At 37.4% G+C, this 16,841-nt stretch overlaps 1 protein-coding gene across 1 annotated transcript; it reads left to right on the top strand.

Annotated features, from left to right (window-relative positions):
- The first annotated feature begins 5,199 nt into the window (after positions 1-5,199).
- Positions 5,200-8,216, top strand: LOC138338483 (uncharacterized). Its single transcript, XM_069289449.1, has 4 exons — positions 5,200-5,275; positions 6,926-7,060; positions 7,371-7,708; positions 7,905-8,216. Exons 1-4 carry the CDS (start codon positions 5,200-5,202, stop codon positions 8,214-8,216), a joined length of 861 nt encoding a protein of 286 aa, XP_069145550.1.
- The last annotated feature ends 8,625 nt before the right edge of the window (positions 8,217-16,841 follow it).

Here is a 16,841-nt window from a genome sequence, read left to right as displayed (position 1 = left end):
TTTTCTAGTTATTTGGGTCAAAAACATGTTGGTTAACACTAAGTATTTCATTTGAGTCATAGAGGATGATTGTGGCATCCTCAGTTATGTCACTGAATGATAGAACAAGACCCCGATGACGGACCGTTGTACCCACGATGGACCGTCATAGGGTCTGTTACAACACCACACTATTCGTTTTCTCTAAGTGTCCACCAACGGACACATGCAACGAACCGTCGTTCCCACGACGGTCTGTCCTACACAACCTTCATGGTTGTCAAAGACCCTTGTCCTAAGGGTCTCCATTTTTTTCTAAGTGTCCTCTGATAGACACATGAGACGGACCGTCATACCCACGATGGTTCGTCCTGCACAACCGTCATGGTTGTCAGAGACCCTTGTCCTTAGGGTCTCGAACTTTCTCTAAGTTTTCACCAACGGACACATGCAATTGACCGTCGTTCCCATGACGGTCTTTCTTGAACAACCGTCATGGTTGTTAGAGACCCTTGTCCTAAGGGTCTCCAATTTTTTCCAAGTGTCCTCTGACGGACATCTACGATGGACCGTCATACCCTCAACGGTTCGTCCTGTAAAACTGTCATGACTGTCAGAGACCTCTCTCCTAAGGGTCTCCATACTATTTCTAAGTGCCCCACAACGGACATCGATCACGGACCATCATTGTCATGACGGTCCGTCCTACTTATCTGTCATAACTGTTAGAGACTTTCCTTAAGGGGTCTCCACATAAACATAGTTGAAGTAAGACATGAAGAACCCCATGAAGATCCATCACACTCACGACTAGCCGTCACCTTGCCCATCATATTTCACTGTTACTATAGAGATGTCATTACAACTTTGCTCTTATATTTATTTTGGGTCATTTTTTGCTTGTCTTGTTTGCTCTTTCTAGTACTAATATTGATTCTTTACAGGTACTATCCATAATGGCACCAAATAAGATCGAGTGTACGCACGTGGGCGTTCAAAATCTTTTTCCCAGTCTGCCCGACTGGTGATAGGCTCTGATGATGAGCATAATCTCGAGTACGTTCCCCCAGGCACTGCCACTCCATCATGAGCTGCACGTGCAACCAGAGTTACACCCACAAAGGTGGAGTCTGGCGTAGTCACTACCTCCCACCCTGATGAGGAGCGCACACTGACCGGCACACCTTGTGGATAAGCTACACATGAATAAGGAGCGTCTGGTTCCTTAGGAGTTTCGTGATCGGAGGAAGCCTCTGGGTTTGCAAAAGTCCCTGCACACGCCACAGCTGCACAATCTAACTCGTCTAATGAGGCTAAAAGTCCTGATTCCACTCCAGGCTCAGCGACTGGTGTACTCACCCCGGTTGACGACCATCTTAACCGGTGGTGTGTCAACGGGCAATACAAAGTGTATTTTTCAGATACCAAGTTTCTAAATGATAAAGGTGTCATGACATGGATCCTTACACTGAAGAGGCGGGTCCTTACAGGAAGTCTCCCCACTAATGACAGAGATCCACAATCTCTTCACCAGACACCGACTAGAGTGGACAACTCTTTCTTTAGGCCGCCATAGTGAGGAGTTTGTCTGAGAGTTTTACGCCTCTTACGTGACTACTCTCCGATCACAAATAGACAGGCGTGCTGACCCCGCCAAACATGCCCTACTTGCGCACGTCCGAGTACGCGGCATACAGGTCGACATCTCCCTGCCCGCCATCTGCCGGTATTTGTACGGCGAGGATGTTGATGCCAACAGGACCCATCTCACTACCGAGTTTGACTACCGGTGGCAAATTGTAAAAGATGGAAAATTTTTCATGAGCCATCGGTGAGAGAGACCACCAAGAGGTGGATGGATCTGCACTTGCCTATTGATGGAGGGGGTGCCGACTAAGTAACGGAGCCGAAGGGAGCTATCAAGAAGGCTAACTTGACCTTCACGGTAAGTTCTTATGTTTGATTGTTCGCCATTGCCTTTCTTCCACGGCTGCTGATAGTATAGTAACATAAGATCACGCAGTTCGGATGGCGACGATGATAGCTGGGTTTGAAGTGGACTTCGCTTGGCTTCTACCGGAGGTCATGATCTAGAGGGCTTTCAAGGTTACAACCACTTTTCCGTGCATGATATTTTCCTTATGCAGATCCAATGGTGTGCCCATCTGGCACATTGATCAACTCAAGAATCCAAAGGGCACTGTTGATATCGGCCTCATAAGGGATGAGGCCAATGAGTTGGCTCCACACAAAGGGCCCCGTCCAGAGTTGCCTCTACTTGGTGAAAATCTGGCTGATACGGTAGCACATGCTCGAACAACTATGCAGGCTACTTTCGAAACCACTAACACTACCCCGGTCGAGTCTATCCTGGGTAGAAGCACTGCCCCTAGCTTCTCTCTCTAAGCCCCTTTTCCCGCTCTGGTCCCTCTTGCTAGGGTTCAGAAACTAGAGGCTCAGATGGCCACACTTCTGCATCACTTCCATCCTTGGATGCAGAGGTCTACTGCTATGGCGGAGGAGCGCTTGGAGTGTAAAATGGTCTAGCACACAGAGCGGAAGATTGTTGAGGTTCATTAGCGCTTGGACACTTTTAAGTTGCGGGTGCTAGCCCAGCCAGCCCCTCAGGTGGACGTGTCGACCCTTCAGGCTGCGGTTGAGAGTCTTCAAGAGGATATTGATATAATCCTAGAGGATAGGGTGCCTGAGTCGGAGGCCCCTTCTGTAGAGCCTGCAGAGGACAAAGTGATGGCTGCCTTATTCACCACTTCTAAGACTCCACCTCCTCCCCCTCGAGAGAGTGCCAAAAGGCGCAAGGGTTGAGAGGAGGATGAGGCTATAACACGGAAGAAGGAGCGTCGTGAGATGAAGGCTGCAAAGAGAGACTCTCTTGCTAATGAGGAGGTACGTCGGATCAGGGCTGTAAAGTCAGCTGCTGGGCATCTAGCTCCAGAGATGTAGAGAACGCGGGACGCACTAGTGATAGTGTTGTTTATGATGAGGACACTATTGAGGGTGTCCATACTACATAGGTAGTGGGTTCCGGGGAACCGGACCCACCAGCTTACTGATCGTCGGTGCTTTGCGCCCCAGGTTTGCTTCACCTACCACTCTCGTACTTCAGTTTTTTTATGAATTGGGGACAATTACATATATTTTTATTGGGATGGGGTAAATTTAAAGTGAGTGCTAGGGTGAAGTCTGAGTAGCTCAATTCACGGTCGTCTTTTGGGGTTTTCTTGCCTGTGTTCTTTTTCTCTAAGAGACTGATTATTTTTGTTGCTGAACCGGCATGTCTATATCTTGTGTACATAGTATAACTCTGAAGCATGATGGCAGAAACAAAAATTATATCTTGATGTAGTTTAATGATGCATGGCTAGGCACAGTAATTTATAAATGTGTGGCTCTAAGAATTACATAGAGATACACCACTGCATGACCCTAAGTCTAAGACTCGAACTAGGTGTCTGATAATCTTGTAGAGTAATGAGATGTCAAGTGAGTGTGAGGAAAATTTGAATAGTCTACTATTTGCACTGAGCTAGAACTTGTCTGGTTAGTCCTGCTAGAAGTAAGATGTAATAGACAATTAGGAAAGGATCATAGGAACTTATTCAATATAGCCAATTTTTAGCCTAAAAAAACCTAACGAAATTAATCCCCCTTTGATCAAAATGATTTGAGATTAAAATAGACCTTTATTTTTCATCCCAACTGATCTTTTCTGGGAATAATGTGTTGGCCGTGGTTCCTCCTTGGACATGTGCACCTCAGCTTATGCCAAAAGCATATGTTGAGAGTGGCTAATGCAGTAAACAACCTTTTCGTGGCCCTGACCCAATTTTGGGTATTGTGTACTTTGACTCATGGCAAAGCCATGAGTGAGGGTGGATATTATGAGGAATGCTCTGGAAAGTGAGGTTGAAAGGAACAAAGAGAGAGAAAGAACAAAAGTAAAGTGACTCAAACAACAGTTTAAAGAAAAGTGAATATATATATATATATATATATATATATATATACAAGCAAGAAAAGAAAAAGAACCACTTACACAAATGAAGAGAGAAGGGAAAATAACAAGGTGAAAGAATATGAGAAATTGGGCGAAATAAAATGATAAAAAGTTGTATGTTTAGCCGATATGTCTAGGTGGGAAAAAAGTCACTAATGTATACCTAAATATACCCAACCTGACCTTTAGCCTACGTTACAAGCTAAGAAAGTCCTATCGTGATCCTAAGAGTTGTATGGCGAACTTAAAACAGTGAAAATAAGGGCAAGCTTATGGCAATATGTATGAATAAGTTGTGAATTTGTTCTGAGAGTGAGTATTGAAAAGTAATCCTTACACTCAAACTGAAATCATTGTGTGAAAAATGAGGATGTTGTTTTGAAGTGAGGACACTAGTTGCAATACAAGAAATATTAGCACCTCGGTGAGAAATTGTAGAGGATAGGTGTCAGTGCGTGGTGAGTCTATGTCATGGTCTGATTCCTCATAATTCAAGCCTAATTGTGATAACATGTGTAAATATAATGAGATTGATCGAGATAAATAGCCAAATGATTGTGAAAGCTAAAATATGTATATTATTGTACAATGATTTTGTAGTGAGTCATAGTGCGTCGCTTGAGGACAAACAACGAATTTAAGTTGAGGGTGTTGATATACCGTGGTTTCACGGTATTTTTAATGATTTTTTTTCAGTTTAGTGTGTGTCCAAAAGATTTTTTGTATTGATTTAGGAAAATACCCAAGTACCCCCTCAACCTATGCCCGAAATCCTAGAGACACACTTATACTATAGTAAGGTCCTATACCCCCCTGAACTTATTTTATATGTAATTTTCTACCCCTTTTTATCCTACGTGGCACTAGTTCGAAAAAAAAGCCAACAATCGTTGGGTCCACAAGATAGTGCCACGTAAGCTAAAAAGGGGTAAAATTATTAATAAAATAAGTTCAGGGGGGTAATAGGACCCTAGTATAGTATAAGTGTGTCTCTGAGATTTCGGGCATAGGTTGAGGGGGTACTTGGGCATTATCCCTATTGATTTTTATGTAAGTTTCTCCTTATTTGTAGGAAATCTGTCAAAAGATGAACGCGGAAGTTTTTGAGCGAAGAAATGCAGAAAAGACCACCTACGGAGATTATGACAGTCCGTCGAGCCTGTGACGGTCCTTAGGTGCCATCGTTGTGTAGCTGCTGAAGGAAGATGGGGAATTCTGACTCAGTGTGGGATTACGGAAGTCCACGACGAACCGTCATAGCCATGATGGTCCATCTTGCTGGTTCGTCGCAATGACCAAGGAGTAGTTCCAATACACAAATTTGAAGAAGTTTAAGTATTATGGAACAAAGACCCTCGATGGACCGTCGTGCTTGGAACGGTTCATCACACCTGTCGTTGAGGGTAATGAAGAGAGCAACAGAAGCATTTGTGAAGTATGGGACGACGGAGGACATGACGGCCCATCGTGACCACGACGGTCCATCACGAGGTCCGTCGACCCAGCTGCGTTTTGACAGATTTTTTAGTAATTAGAATCCTTCTTTTATTAGGTTTTGTTTTTATTATAAATATTTCAAAAAAACTCATTTTTGGGGTTAGACGCTTTGTTAGTAGACTCCTTGATATTAGACTTTTTGATTGTTACACTTTTTTTGGAATTGATTATTGGTGATTTTGTTGATTAATCAAGTAAATTTCTGGATTTTATTCTTTCTCATTAAAGTAAGTGCATGAATTCTTATATTAAATATATGAATATTGTGATTATGACTATGGGTAACTAAAATCCATAACTAGGGTTGTGGGAACCATGGGTGAATAATGAGGTAAAATCTAACTAAAATAACAATTCCAGATTAGTGTGTTGCATGTATTGATAATTCTTTCATTTAGAAACCTTTTTGACGGATGGACAATGTTAGAACTCGCCTTAATGGTACTTTCCGGACCAAGGTGGTAGATAATAGGAAAAGAATTATCAACATAGATTTAGTGTATACTATCTAATAGGATAGTGTCGATTGGTACGAGCTAATAACTTAGTCAAATATCGCATACAATGCTTAATATGAGGTAAAGGTAAGGGTTAGTATAGCATCACACGTAGCCGGACTAAGGTGCAGAGTGAAATTTTCTAGATGACGGACCAAGGATTTAGAAATAGATAACTTATCACTTTGCATGCAAGATACTAGGAAAGAATTGTTATAGTTAGAATGATCAAGTTAGGAACCTGTGGGAACACTTATACCCTAGTTACTTTTATTAATCGATTAAACTTCAAGATTTGAATTTGTTAGTTGTTTACTTTAATTTAGTCAATTATTTTCATTAATTTAGAAATAAAAAACCCCTTTTATTTTCTATTGTTTCTAAGGAAATAATTTACTAAATAATAGTAATAATAGATTAAAGTTAAGTCTGAACTATTTTCCACGTGGGAACGATCTCAACCTCATTAGTTGGGTTCTTTAATTGATACGACCTCTTTACTTCTTATTTGAGAAGTTAGTTTGAGCGTATCAATGGAGCAGCGAATCATCAAAAGAAAGAAATCAAAGCGGTTTTAGTGTCAAAATTTGGGCATCACTACCTAATGGCAGCTAAGCTCCGATTTAATTGCCTGAATAACATGGCTAATTACGAAGCTTGTATACTTGGGTTGAAAATGGACATTGACATGACTTTTTACGAGTTTTTTTTATTGGAGACTCAGATCTTTTGGTTTATCAAGTTCAAGGAGAATGGTCCATGAAGAACACAAATATTATACCTTACGTACAGTATGTACAAAAGTTGTGCAAAAGATTTCGCAAGATCGAGTTTAGACATAATCCCAGAATACAAAATGAATTGGATGATGCTCTAGACACCATCTCTTCTATAATTAAAAATCAAGATACATATTATATTTATCCTCTTTATATAGATTTGAAAGAATATCCAGTCCATTGTTCCCATGTTGAAGCAGAACCAAATAGTTTGCCTTTTGATATAAAGAAGTATTTGGAGTCTGAAAGTTATTACGAAGATGCTAGGTCCAATCAGAAGAAGTCGATACGCTGTATGGCTCTCAATTTATTTTTATGTGGAGAAATCCTGCATAGGAGGACTCTAGAATTAGGTCTTTTCAGATTTGTCAATGCCGTTGAAGCTGCAAAACTTATTGAATAGATACATGTTGGAGTTTGTAGCACACATATGAATGATCTGACTTTTGCAAGAAAGATCCTTCGAGCCACCTATTTATGGATGACTATGGAGAATGATTGTTGCAAGTTTGTGCAAAAATGTCAAAAATGTTAAGTGCACGGTGATTTCATCCGAGTGCCACCTCACGAACTTAATACTATGAGTTCCCTTGGCCATTGTAGCTTGGGGTATAGATATCATCGGTCCGATAGAGACATGTGCTTCAAAAAGATTCATTTTGGTTGCTATTGATTATTTCACCAAGTGGACGGAAGCAGCATCTTACAAGTCGGTAACCAAGAAAGTTGTGGCTGGTTTTGTTCGTAACAATCTGATATGGAGGTTTAGGGTACCAGAGTTCATAATTAATGATAATGGTTCAAACCTTATCAGTCACTTGATGAGAGATATATATGAGCAATTCAAGATTACTCACACAAACTCAACTGCTTATACACCTCAAATGAATGGAGGTGTGGGGTCTGCCAATAAGAATATCAAGAAGATCAGGAGGAAGATGGTTGGCAATCACTGAGGTTGGCATGAGATGTTGCCATATGCTTTATTGGGTTATAGAACTACCGTCAGAACATCGACTGGAGCTACTCTGTACTTACTAGTATATGGAACAGAGGCAATCATACCTGCTGAAGTTGAGATACCGTCAATGAAAATATCCAAGAAGCTGAGCTGAGTAACCTGAATGGATTTGAAAGAGAATCGATCAGTTAACTTTGATTGACGAGAAGAGAATGGTTGTCATCTGTCATGGTCAATTGTATCGAATGAGAGTGATTCGTGCTTTTCCTAACATAGTAAGAGCCAGAATTTTCGATGTTGGTGAGTTGGTTCTTAAGCACATTTTCCCTCATCAAGACGAATACAAAGGAAAATTTGTGCCGAATTGGACAGGACCCTACATTGTTCGCAAGGTATTATCCGGAGGTGTTTTGGTCTTGTCAGAGATGGATGACACCACATGGATGAAACTAATAAACTCGGATGCTGTCAAGAGATACTATGTGTGAAGCTTCGATTTGCGTTTCTATTATTTACTTGTAATCATTCTGTTTGCTTGTGTTGGGTTTGATTAAAGTTTTATCCCTCTTGCAATGAACTACGTCTGACCTGAATTCTCAAGAATGAGATACGTAGGCAGCCTATGTCGGCTTCGGTCACTCCTTTTATCCGCTTTAATACTTTTTTGTATTTGAACTACGTTCGACCTGAATTATCAAGAATGAGATACGTAGGCGGCCTGTGTTAGCCTTGGTCGATTTCTTTGTAAATTTCTCTTTAGTTAACCTATTAAGGGGAACTATGTTTTACCTCATTCCCACTTCAACGGGATTCGTAGGAGCCACAAGGGTTCGGTCATATCGCCCGTAAGATTTCTGTTCCTCTTTCCAATAGAAACTGGGAATGAATTTATGGGAGGGACTTAAAAGTTCTCGAGAAGAAGATTCTTCCTCAACAACTCAAGACAGAAGATGATTCGAGATTGCAACTGGGACAGAAATATTGAGGATGGGCTCAAAATTTCAACATAGATTTATCTACAAGTCCGTAGTGACTTTGAAAAACTCCCCAATGAATAATCAGATATACCTCCAAACATCAGACTCAAAGAAGTTTGTTAAGACAGATATGACATGACTTGGCAGTGACCTTTTTAAGTTACTATTTCTCAAAATTTACTTCTCTTTAATTCCTTTTTTTATGTTTCATTTGTTTTGGCATAAAATATTTTATCTTATCTATCAAGAGTCGGCAGATTTGGGAAATCAACCGTAGATATCAGGACAAGGAGCAGAACACTGAAGAAATCAACACAGATCAGTTTTTTTTTAAAACTAACAATTTTTCTGTGGACGCATGTTTATAGCTTTGCTTTGAAGTTGGCAAATTCTTCCGATGAGTGAATATGGAGAAGTCAAAGGAGGAGAAAACTATTCCAAAATCAATATTTTTCCTAGAAGCAGAATTCATTTTATGTTGCTTATGTCGGAGACTTAGGAATATGAATTGTTTATTTTAATTCCAACAACATGAAATTTATAAAGAACGTCTTACTATATTTGATGATGAATCAAGCAAAAATCTCAAGGAAGAGTTTACGGTTTCCGTAGAGGACACTATCTGCATCAAATTCTCAGACAAGTTAGTGTCGTTATTCAGAGGGGGTCATTTATTTTATTGTCGATCAAGATGATACACAACCGGGAGGGGTCATTCATTTTATTGTCGATCAAGACGATATATTATCTAGAAGTCATTTTACCGTTATCGTCAATTTAGATGATATGATTATCCCGAGGGCACCTAGAAGAGAACTATGTTGCTCAATTGAAGCACTATCTTCATTTGATACCAAGGATGACATAAATAGTTAATATTAATGCATTGTGAGTCTATATCCATGCATTGCGAGTCAATATTTATGCATCACAGAAGACCATGCATCGCGAGTCAATATTCATGCATCGCTAGAAGATATTTATGCCTCGCCGAGAGATATGCATCGCGGGATGTTTTCATGGCTCGCAGAAAGTTATGCATCGCGAGAAGATTTTGTACCTCGCAGAAATTTTTGCATCACGAGAAGATATTCATACCCGCAAAAATTTATGTATCGCGAGAAGATTCCATGCCTCACAGAAATTTATGCATAGCGAAAAAAATTCATACCTCGCAAAAATCATGCATTGCGAGTCAATATTCATGGATCGCGAGTTAATACTCATGCATCGCGAGAAGATATTCATACCTCATTGAAATTTACGCATCGCGAGAAGATAATCATGCCCTGTAAGAAATCATGCATTGATAGAGAAAGAATCGTGCATCTCAAGGGAAATAATTACCCCTCAACATCAACTGCATCTTTATTTAGCAAGAGTGAATGCCAAGATAATCATGAAAAACAACGAAGAAAATATCAACATTGCATTAGTTTTTATTTATTCTGACATCAAAGGAAGAGTACATTGAAGATTATATTGCAAAAACAAGACATAAGCTTTATTTGCTTTACGTCAAACTGACCAAGGTGACGTTAAATGAAGGAGAACAACTAAGTGTCAACACGGTAAAAGACACTGTCTCCCATTTAAGTTAAATTTTTATGTTGATAAGTTTTCTCTCAGTCATTGTCAAGAGCATCCGAAAGGATGAATTCTCCAAAACATACCATAGGTGCGGACAACATCAAAAAGGATGCATCACAACGTGGAACTTTTTCTTAGCAGCGAACTAGGAGATAGTCTAAAGAGGAATGTCAAACTCTTAGGATGCGAGCAGAGGAGCGACTTTCACCACAATCAAACCACGCCCCTATCAGAAGGCATGTGGGTTTTTCTTTGGCCTTTGTAAGTTTCGGTCTCATATCCTTGAAATTTGGTATCTGCCGGAAAAAAGTTTCCTATCTGAGTGACATGCACCAAGTTTTGGAAATTATGTACGTGTAAATTCTTAATTATGGGTGTGAAGCGCGCCACATTCATGACTAAGAGGTTACAAGCCCCCTTTCATACTCGATTTAATTGGTCACTTGTCCAAAGCCAAAAGTCATCTAGCATAATTATTTTATTGTATTAACCTTAAGAAGCTTGTTAATTAATTATTTTAATTTGTCTTATCGAATTGTCCAATTACCAGTTAATTCGATTGATTCAGTATCATTATTAAGAGACCAAGTTTGGGCCCTTTTATTTTATTTCATTTTGCAGCAACACATCTTGTAGTTTATTCCAAATAATCCTCCCCCCTTTTCCATATTTTTGCCCAGTCCATCTCCGATTCCCTGCAGCCCATGCCTAGAGAAAATGTCAGTCCAATCTTACCAATTTTGACCCAAACCAATCTGCTTAAACCCGGCCCATCCCCCTTTTCACCCTCCTCAATGAGAGCAATACCCTGAAATGTGAAGCGTCCATCCTAGAGCGTAGGTAACGATACAAAAAATTCCAACAGCAATACAATCGTTTCTTTCGCATTTATTATGTATTGTTTAATATAGGAAATGGAAAAATGGAGACCTTTATCATATACGATCTATTACTGATATTATAAATTTCAATATTTTTTATATGATAAGAACTTTGAAACATGCTAATTTGAAATATGCTTGCTTGCAGGGAACATAAGACTGTAATTGGCAATCATAGAGAGAAAATCCATGGATTAGAGCACAGAATCATAGTCATAAATTTGGCAACTAGTTTAAGAAGAAATTTAAATCTATTGAAGTGCATGAACATTTACGACAACTTTCTAAAGGGCCTAATACTATGGAAAAAAGGTATACAACATATTTCATCAATAGATATCAATTTCATACAATGAAACAAGGTAGTCAAGGTAAGACGTAGAACTATGAAGTAACTTTATCAGCAACAGTGATAGTCTTGCTAGTGCTAGGGAACAAAACCCCATTGATGGAGAGGTTGTCTATTATGGAGTTATTCAAGATATCATAGAGATTGATTATTGGGGCAATTTTAGTGTTGTGTTGTTTAAATGTGATTGGTTTCGTAATGAAGTAGATGAATATGGATTACCTCGGGTATACTTTAATAAGCTATGCAGTACTGAAGATCCATTTGTTCTAGCATCTCAAGTGCATCATGTTTTCTATGTGGATGATCCAATTGAGAAATATATTTATTATGCAAGGACTAAAGCTAATGTTGATTTATTTTGTTTAGAAGAAGATCAGAATCGACCTAATATTGGAGATAAATTTTTTGGGGAGCCAGACAATGACATTGGAACATCAAATGGAATATCTGATGTTGATGTTGATCTTAGATAGTCGAGAGAAGATGTACCTGGTGATTTCATTGATATGCCAACTCATGATCAACATTCAGAATACATGGAAAAAGATCATATGGACACATTAGAAGAAGATGAAGACTTTGATGATGTCGATTGGGATTTGATGGTGGCTGATGATTGACGAAGGAATTGTTGAACTTCTTTTAATAAATCTTTATTGCATTTTCTTATATGTACTATTGGTTTGAAAGTCAATTTAATGAATGCTGATTTTTCTTGTTTTATTCTTATTGTGTATTTCTGTCTTTTTTGATTTTCGAAATATTATTAGAGTTGGTTTAGTGTTTCTTTTTTTGAAATGAGCTTATTAATTTTGCTTCACATATCATATGTGAATAAGGTTTCAAGACATGGTGATTTTGATTTCTGCTTCACGCTTTCTCCTTTTTACTAGTTCATTTTACTGCTACTGTAATCTTCTTTTACTTGATTCTGGTAGGATGTCTAACTCATTATCTGTATATCTATTTTTTTTAATAGTAGGTAGTACTTGTTACTCATGACACAAAGAGTGTCTTCAAGAATAAGGAATAGAGAAGCAAGAGCAACTGTTCCAGCTAGAACGCTCACATCTTTGGCGAATCAAAACAAATTGTTGCTAGCTAGAAAAAAGACAAGATCTAATCGTCGCAAAGCGTCAATGTTTAATAGATGTAATTTAAGAAGAAGATTTTCTAGAATCACACATTCCAGAGACAAGAGTTTGTATACAAGTTGACTCAACTAACAATGTAGTGCAACCAGCAGAAGAACAACTTCAACTAAATTCTACTGCTCTTGAAGAAAACAAACAATGTGTAGACCAAGGCAAGAACATCAATATTTTATTTATAATATTACTTGTCTTTTTTATTATAAAATAAAATTACAATACTACTTTGGAAGGGTTATCTTTATTTGTGTATTATTGTAGAGTCATCCACTAATAACAGACAAAGAGGTCAAACAAAGATGTTATTTTTACATGGAAGGAATGATCGTAAACTTATTATACTGAATAAAGTTTGTTAGACAGTTTGTCCTTGTAATGATGTCGTGATAGAGTTGAGCAACTTCCTCGGTACACTTGCTAGGAATGTGACCCTTTGTCCTCTTGATATAGAAAATTGGAAGTTGTTGGACACAAAAGATGATTTGTGGGATTATAACAAGGTTTGAAGTATTCAATTCTCTGTTAATTTAAATATATTTAAAATTTATTGCACTAACTCAATGTTCAAATTTTCAGGAATAATATGACAATCCAGAAATTGGTGTTAGATGGACTTTAAAAACAGTTCAAGAATCTTGGAGATGGCGTAAGTTTGATTTGAAAACACACCACTTTGATACCTACGCTAATGATCGAATTCGGATGGAAAAGAAGGCTGATGATGTTCCAACCTCTCAATTTAAAAAACTTCTTAAGTATTGGAACTCAGAAAAATTCCAGGTAAGTCTTACTAGATTGTAGTGGTTCAATTATGTTAAGTTGGAGTTTACGTTATCATTTTCCCTTCTGTCCTAGTTGGATCTGAGAACAACTTGTAATACATGTTTCTTGGTTGAATTTTACTCCTTATGGATTTAGTTACTTCTCTTTAAGTAAAAGAATATTGTGATTAACTGATTTAGTGGTTATTTTTGCTCTTCATTCCCAAAATATTTTAAGTTATTATAAACAACTATTTTCTTCTATAACTGATCACTAGTAGTGTCTGTTCTATCTCTTCATTTTGGGAGCCACTAAGATCTTTTTTTTATGAACCAATGGAAAGAAACTTTCCTCTTCTGTAAAAACACTTGATCATTGTGGAACTTCTCTTCTATTTGCAGAAAATGTCAAAAAACAATAGTGAGAATAAAAAAAGTTGAAGAATCTACATACTGTTTGCAAGAAAACCTTTGCTTTAGTTCGGAATGATTTAGTATGGGCTCTGTCATAGCATTAAATAAAAACTTGTCACATTTTAAAGAAGATGTTTGATATCCACTTTTAATGTCTACAGGAAAAACAGAGGGAAACTAGTGATACTGCATCAGCTGAGGAATTTTTTGTGGTTACAATTAAAAAAAATCCCAATCGATCATACAAGGATACATATGAAGATACAGCTAGTAAAATTGTGAGATTTCTATCTAATTTTTATTTTGTTTGATCTGAATATATTTTTTCATATTTACTCTTTATGTGTGTACTTGAATTATGTTGTTTTCTTAATAATAAAATTGCATTATAGGCTGAGATGGAGAATATTGAAATGCAACAAAAAGATGATAGAAATGAGACAAATTGATGCATTTTCTTCTGTCATGGGATCAGAACATCCAACAAGTTTGAGATTAAATGGAAGATGGGTTACAAAAACAACTTTGAAAGGGAAAGTGGGAAATTTTGAAGCTTGTCAAATCCAACAAATGACCTCATGAAAAAGATGGAAGAGAGAATGATGAGAATGAAGGAAAAAATTACGGAACAGAAAGAACAATATGACCAAAAAAAGACCACGATGCGTGAATAAATTTTAGAAGATGTCATAACAAAACTTCAACATTTAGGACTAACAATAGATGATAATGTTCTAGCAAAATTACTTGATGTTTAGTCAACACAAAAAACAAGAATTCGATCAGTCCATCATTCATCGACCTGTAGCAACAATGAAGGTCAGAATCCCCCTCCTTCTTCATTTTCTTCTACTACTAGTTTTGTAGTTTCTTGTTTGGTTCATCTTCATCTATGGATTGTTATGTTAATATGCTTCTACTTCTTTTTCTTGTGCTACTACACTTACAATCTTCTTGTATTATTGTTGGTGCAACTGCAATGATCCTTTTATTTTTATCAAAGTTGATAGTATCGAGATTAGTGTTACTGTTGTTTGCATAGTTTAGGTGTTGTTGGTTTTTAGTAACTTGAGATCATCATTTTCCTTTGTGATTAATCATTTGTTTCTAATGTATGTGTTCTTGTTGTATTTACTCTTGATGTAGCCCCTATTTGTTGCTTTGTCTATTGTGTTTAACTTTTACATTTTGATCAACAAATATCATGTTTATGATTGTGTAATCTTTCTAATTCTGATTTTGAGGATTGTAATTTGTTATTTATTAGAATTCAAAATATTCCATCCTTTGGTATGGAGAGTTTGAAATTGTGGTAGTGGATGGAGTTTTCCTGTTCAAGTGCGATGTTGTAATGTAGTTATCTAACTGATTTGTTCCTGACGTAGTTGTTCCCGATCATCTTATTCACCTGGATCTAATTCTTATGTTTGTTCACTGGCTGCTAAATTATCCTCATTCGGGTACACTTTTATAGCTATATTTTTCGGATAGGTTTGTCTCCTCCTCATGAAAAGTTAGAGCTTTTACCCTTATGTTAGAGTCTAGTTATTTTCATCATGGACCAAAATAGAAAACATTAGGAATTGTGTGTCTTCTTTTACCTCTTTATTTTTGAAATTCCTCTTTCCTAATTGTTGACCCTTTTGAAAATTTAGGTGAGTAAAATGATGAGCAAAGAGGGGATGAAAGCAGCGAAGACCTTACTTAAAAAGAATTGGTTTCTACAAATATTCTAGCACTATTTTACTTTTTGGCCTAATTTTGTGAACTTATATGAATGCCAAATCTTGAACATTCTAGCACTAATTTTACTTTTTGGCGTAATTTTGTGAATTTTGAATGAATGCCAACTCTTAAACATTCTAGGACTATTTTAATGTTTAGGCTTAATTTTGTGAACATCAATGTATGTTAACTCTGAATTGCAAATCAAGATCATTTCGTTTTATCTATAATATATGAATGCTACAAGTTGATCCACATATTGGTTTAATATCTTCTATCATTGTATCATAGTTTATTTTTAAAAATGGCTACAATAGCCTGCAATAACTATTAAAAAGGTCTACTGCGGTAGCTTAATAATATTTTTCCATAGTTAAGAAGAACCATTGTAATAGGTCGTTTGCAACGATTTGCAACTGTTGCTGAAAATGCAGAAAATTGTCATCCTAGAATACAAAATATTTGTTGCTATAGATAGTGTGTTGCAACAGTTCACAATTGTTGCTATAAAACCTTTTGTAACAGTTTGCAACTGTTGCAACAACCACAGAAAATTATCGTCTTAAAATAAAAAATAATTTTTGATATTTGTTGCTATCAACTATTTTGAACGATTTGGCAACTATTGCAACTGCTGCAGAAAAGTATCATCCTAGACTAAAGAATAATTGTTGCTATCCATTGTCTGTGGCTACGGCTTTCAACAGTGTCTAGTAAACCGTTACTTCAAATATATCGCAACAGAATTATATGCAACACACCAGTTTCCGTTGCCATAGATATTGTGCAACACTCTTTGAGTCTATGGCAATAATTATTCTTGTGTTGCAACAGACATATTTTATAGTAGGTTCATCACAAACAAGAGAGAAAATCAGGAACAAGAGGATCACATTTACGCGAATGATGAAATCTTCCATGGTGAAACCTTTCTCTGAAATGGTGATTATTATATTGGTTATTAGCTTGACATTTTTCCTCATGGACAAGGTAAATATAAGGGGATGTATGTATGTTTGTGTGTTGGAGATTGGTTTGGTGGCAAAACAACGGGGAAAGGTATGTTTTGTTGGCCCTGGAGGGCAATGTACGAGGGAAATTTCAACATTGGATTTATGGATGGAGATGGTACCTATAGTGGTATCAGTGGGACAGCCTGGTCCTCCACCATCAATAGATCTCAATCCATTTAAAGTTGAAAAAAGTTACTCTAGAAGATTGAGATAATTGTGTGATATTGGTTGTCCATTTGAGTGTTTAAT

This window comes from Solanum lycopersicum, chromosome 9 (genome assembly GCF_036512215.1).
Source record: "Solanum lycopersicum chromosome 9, SLM_r2.1".
NCBI classification, from domain to species: Eukaryota; Viridiplantae; Streptophyta; class Magnoliopsida; order Solanales; family Solanaceae; genus Solanum; species Solanum lycopersicum.
This window is presented reverse-complemented; position numbering and strand designations above follow the sequence as displayed.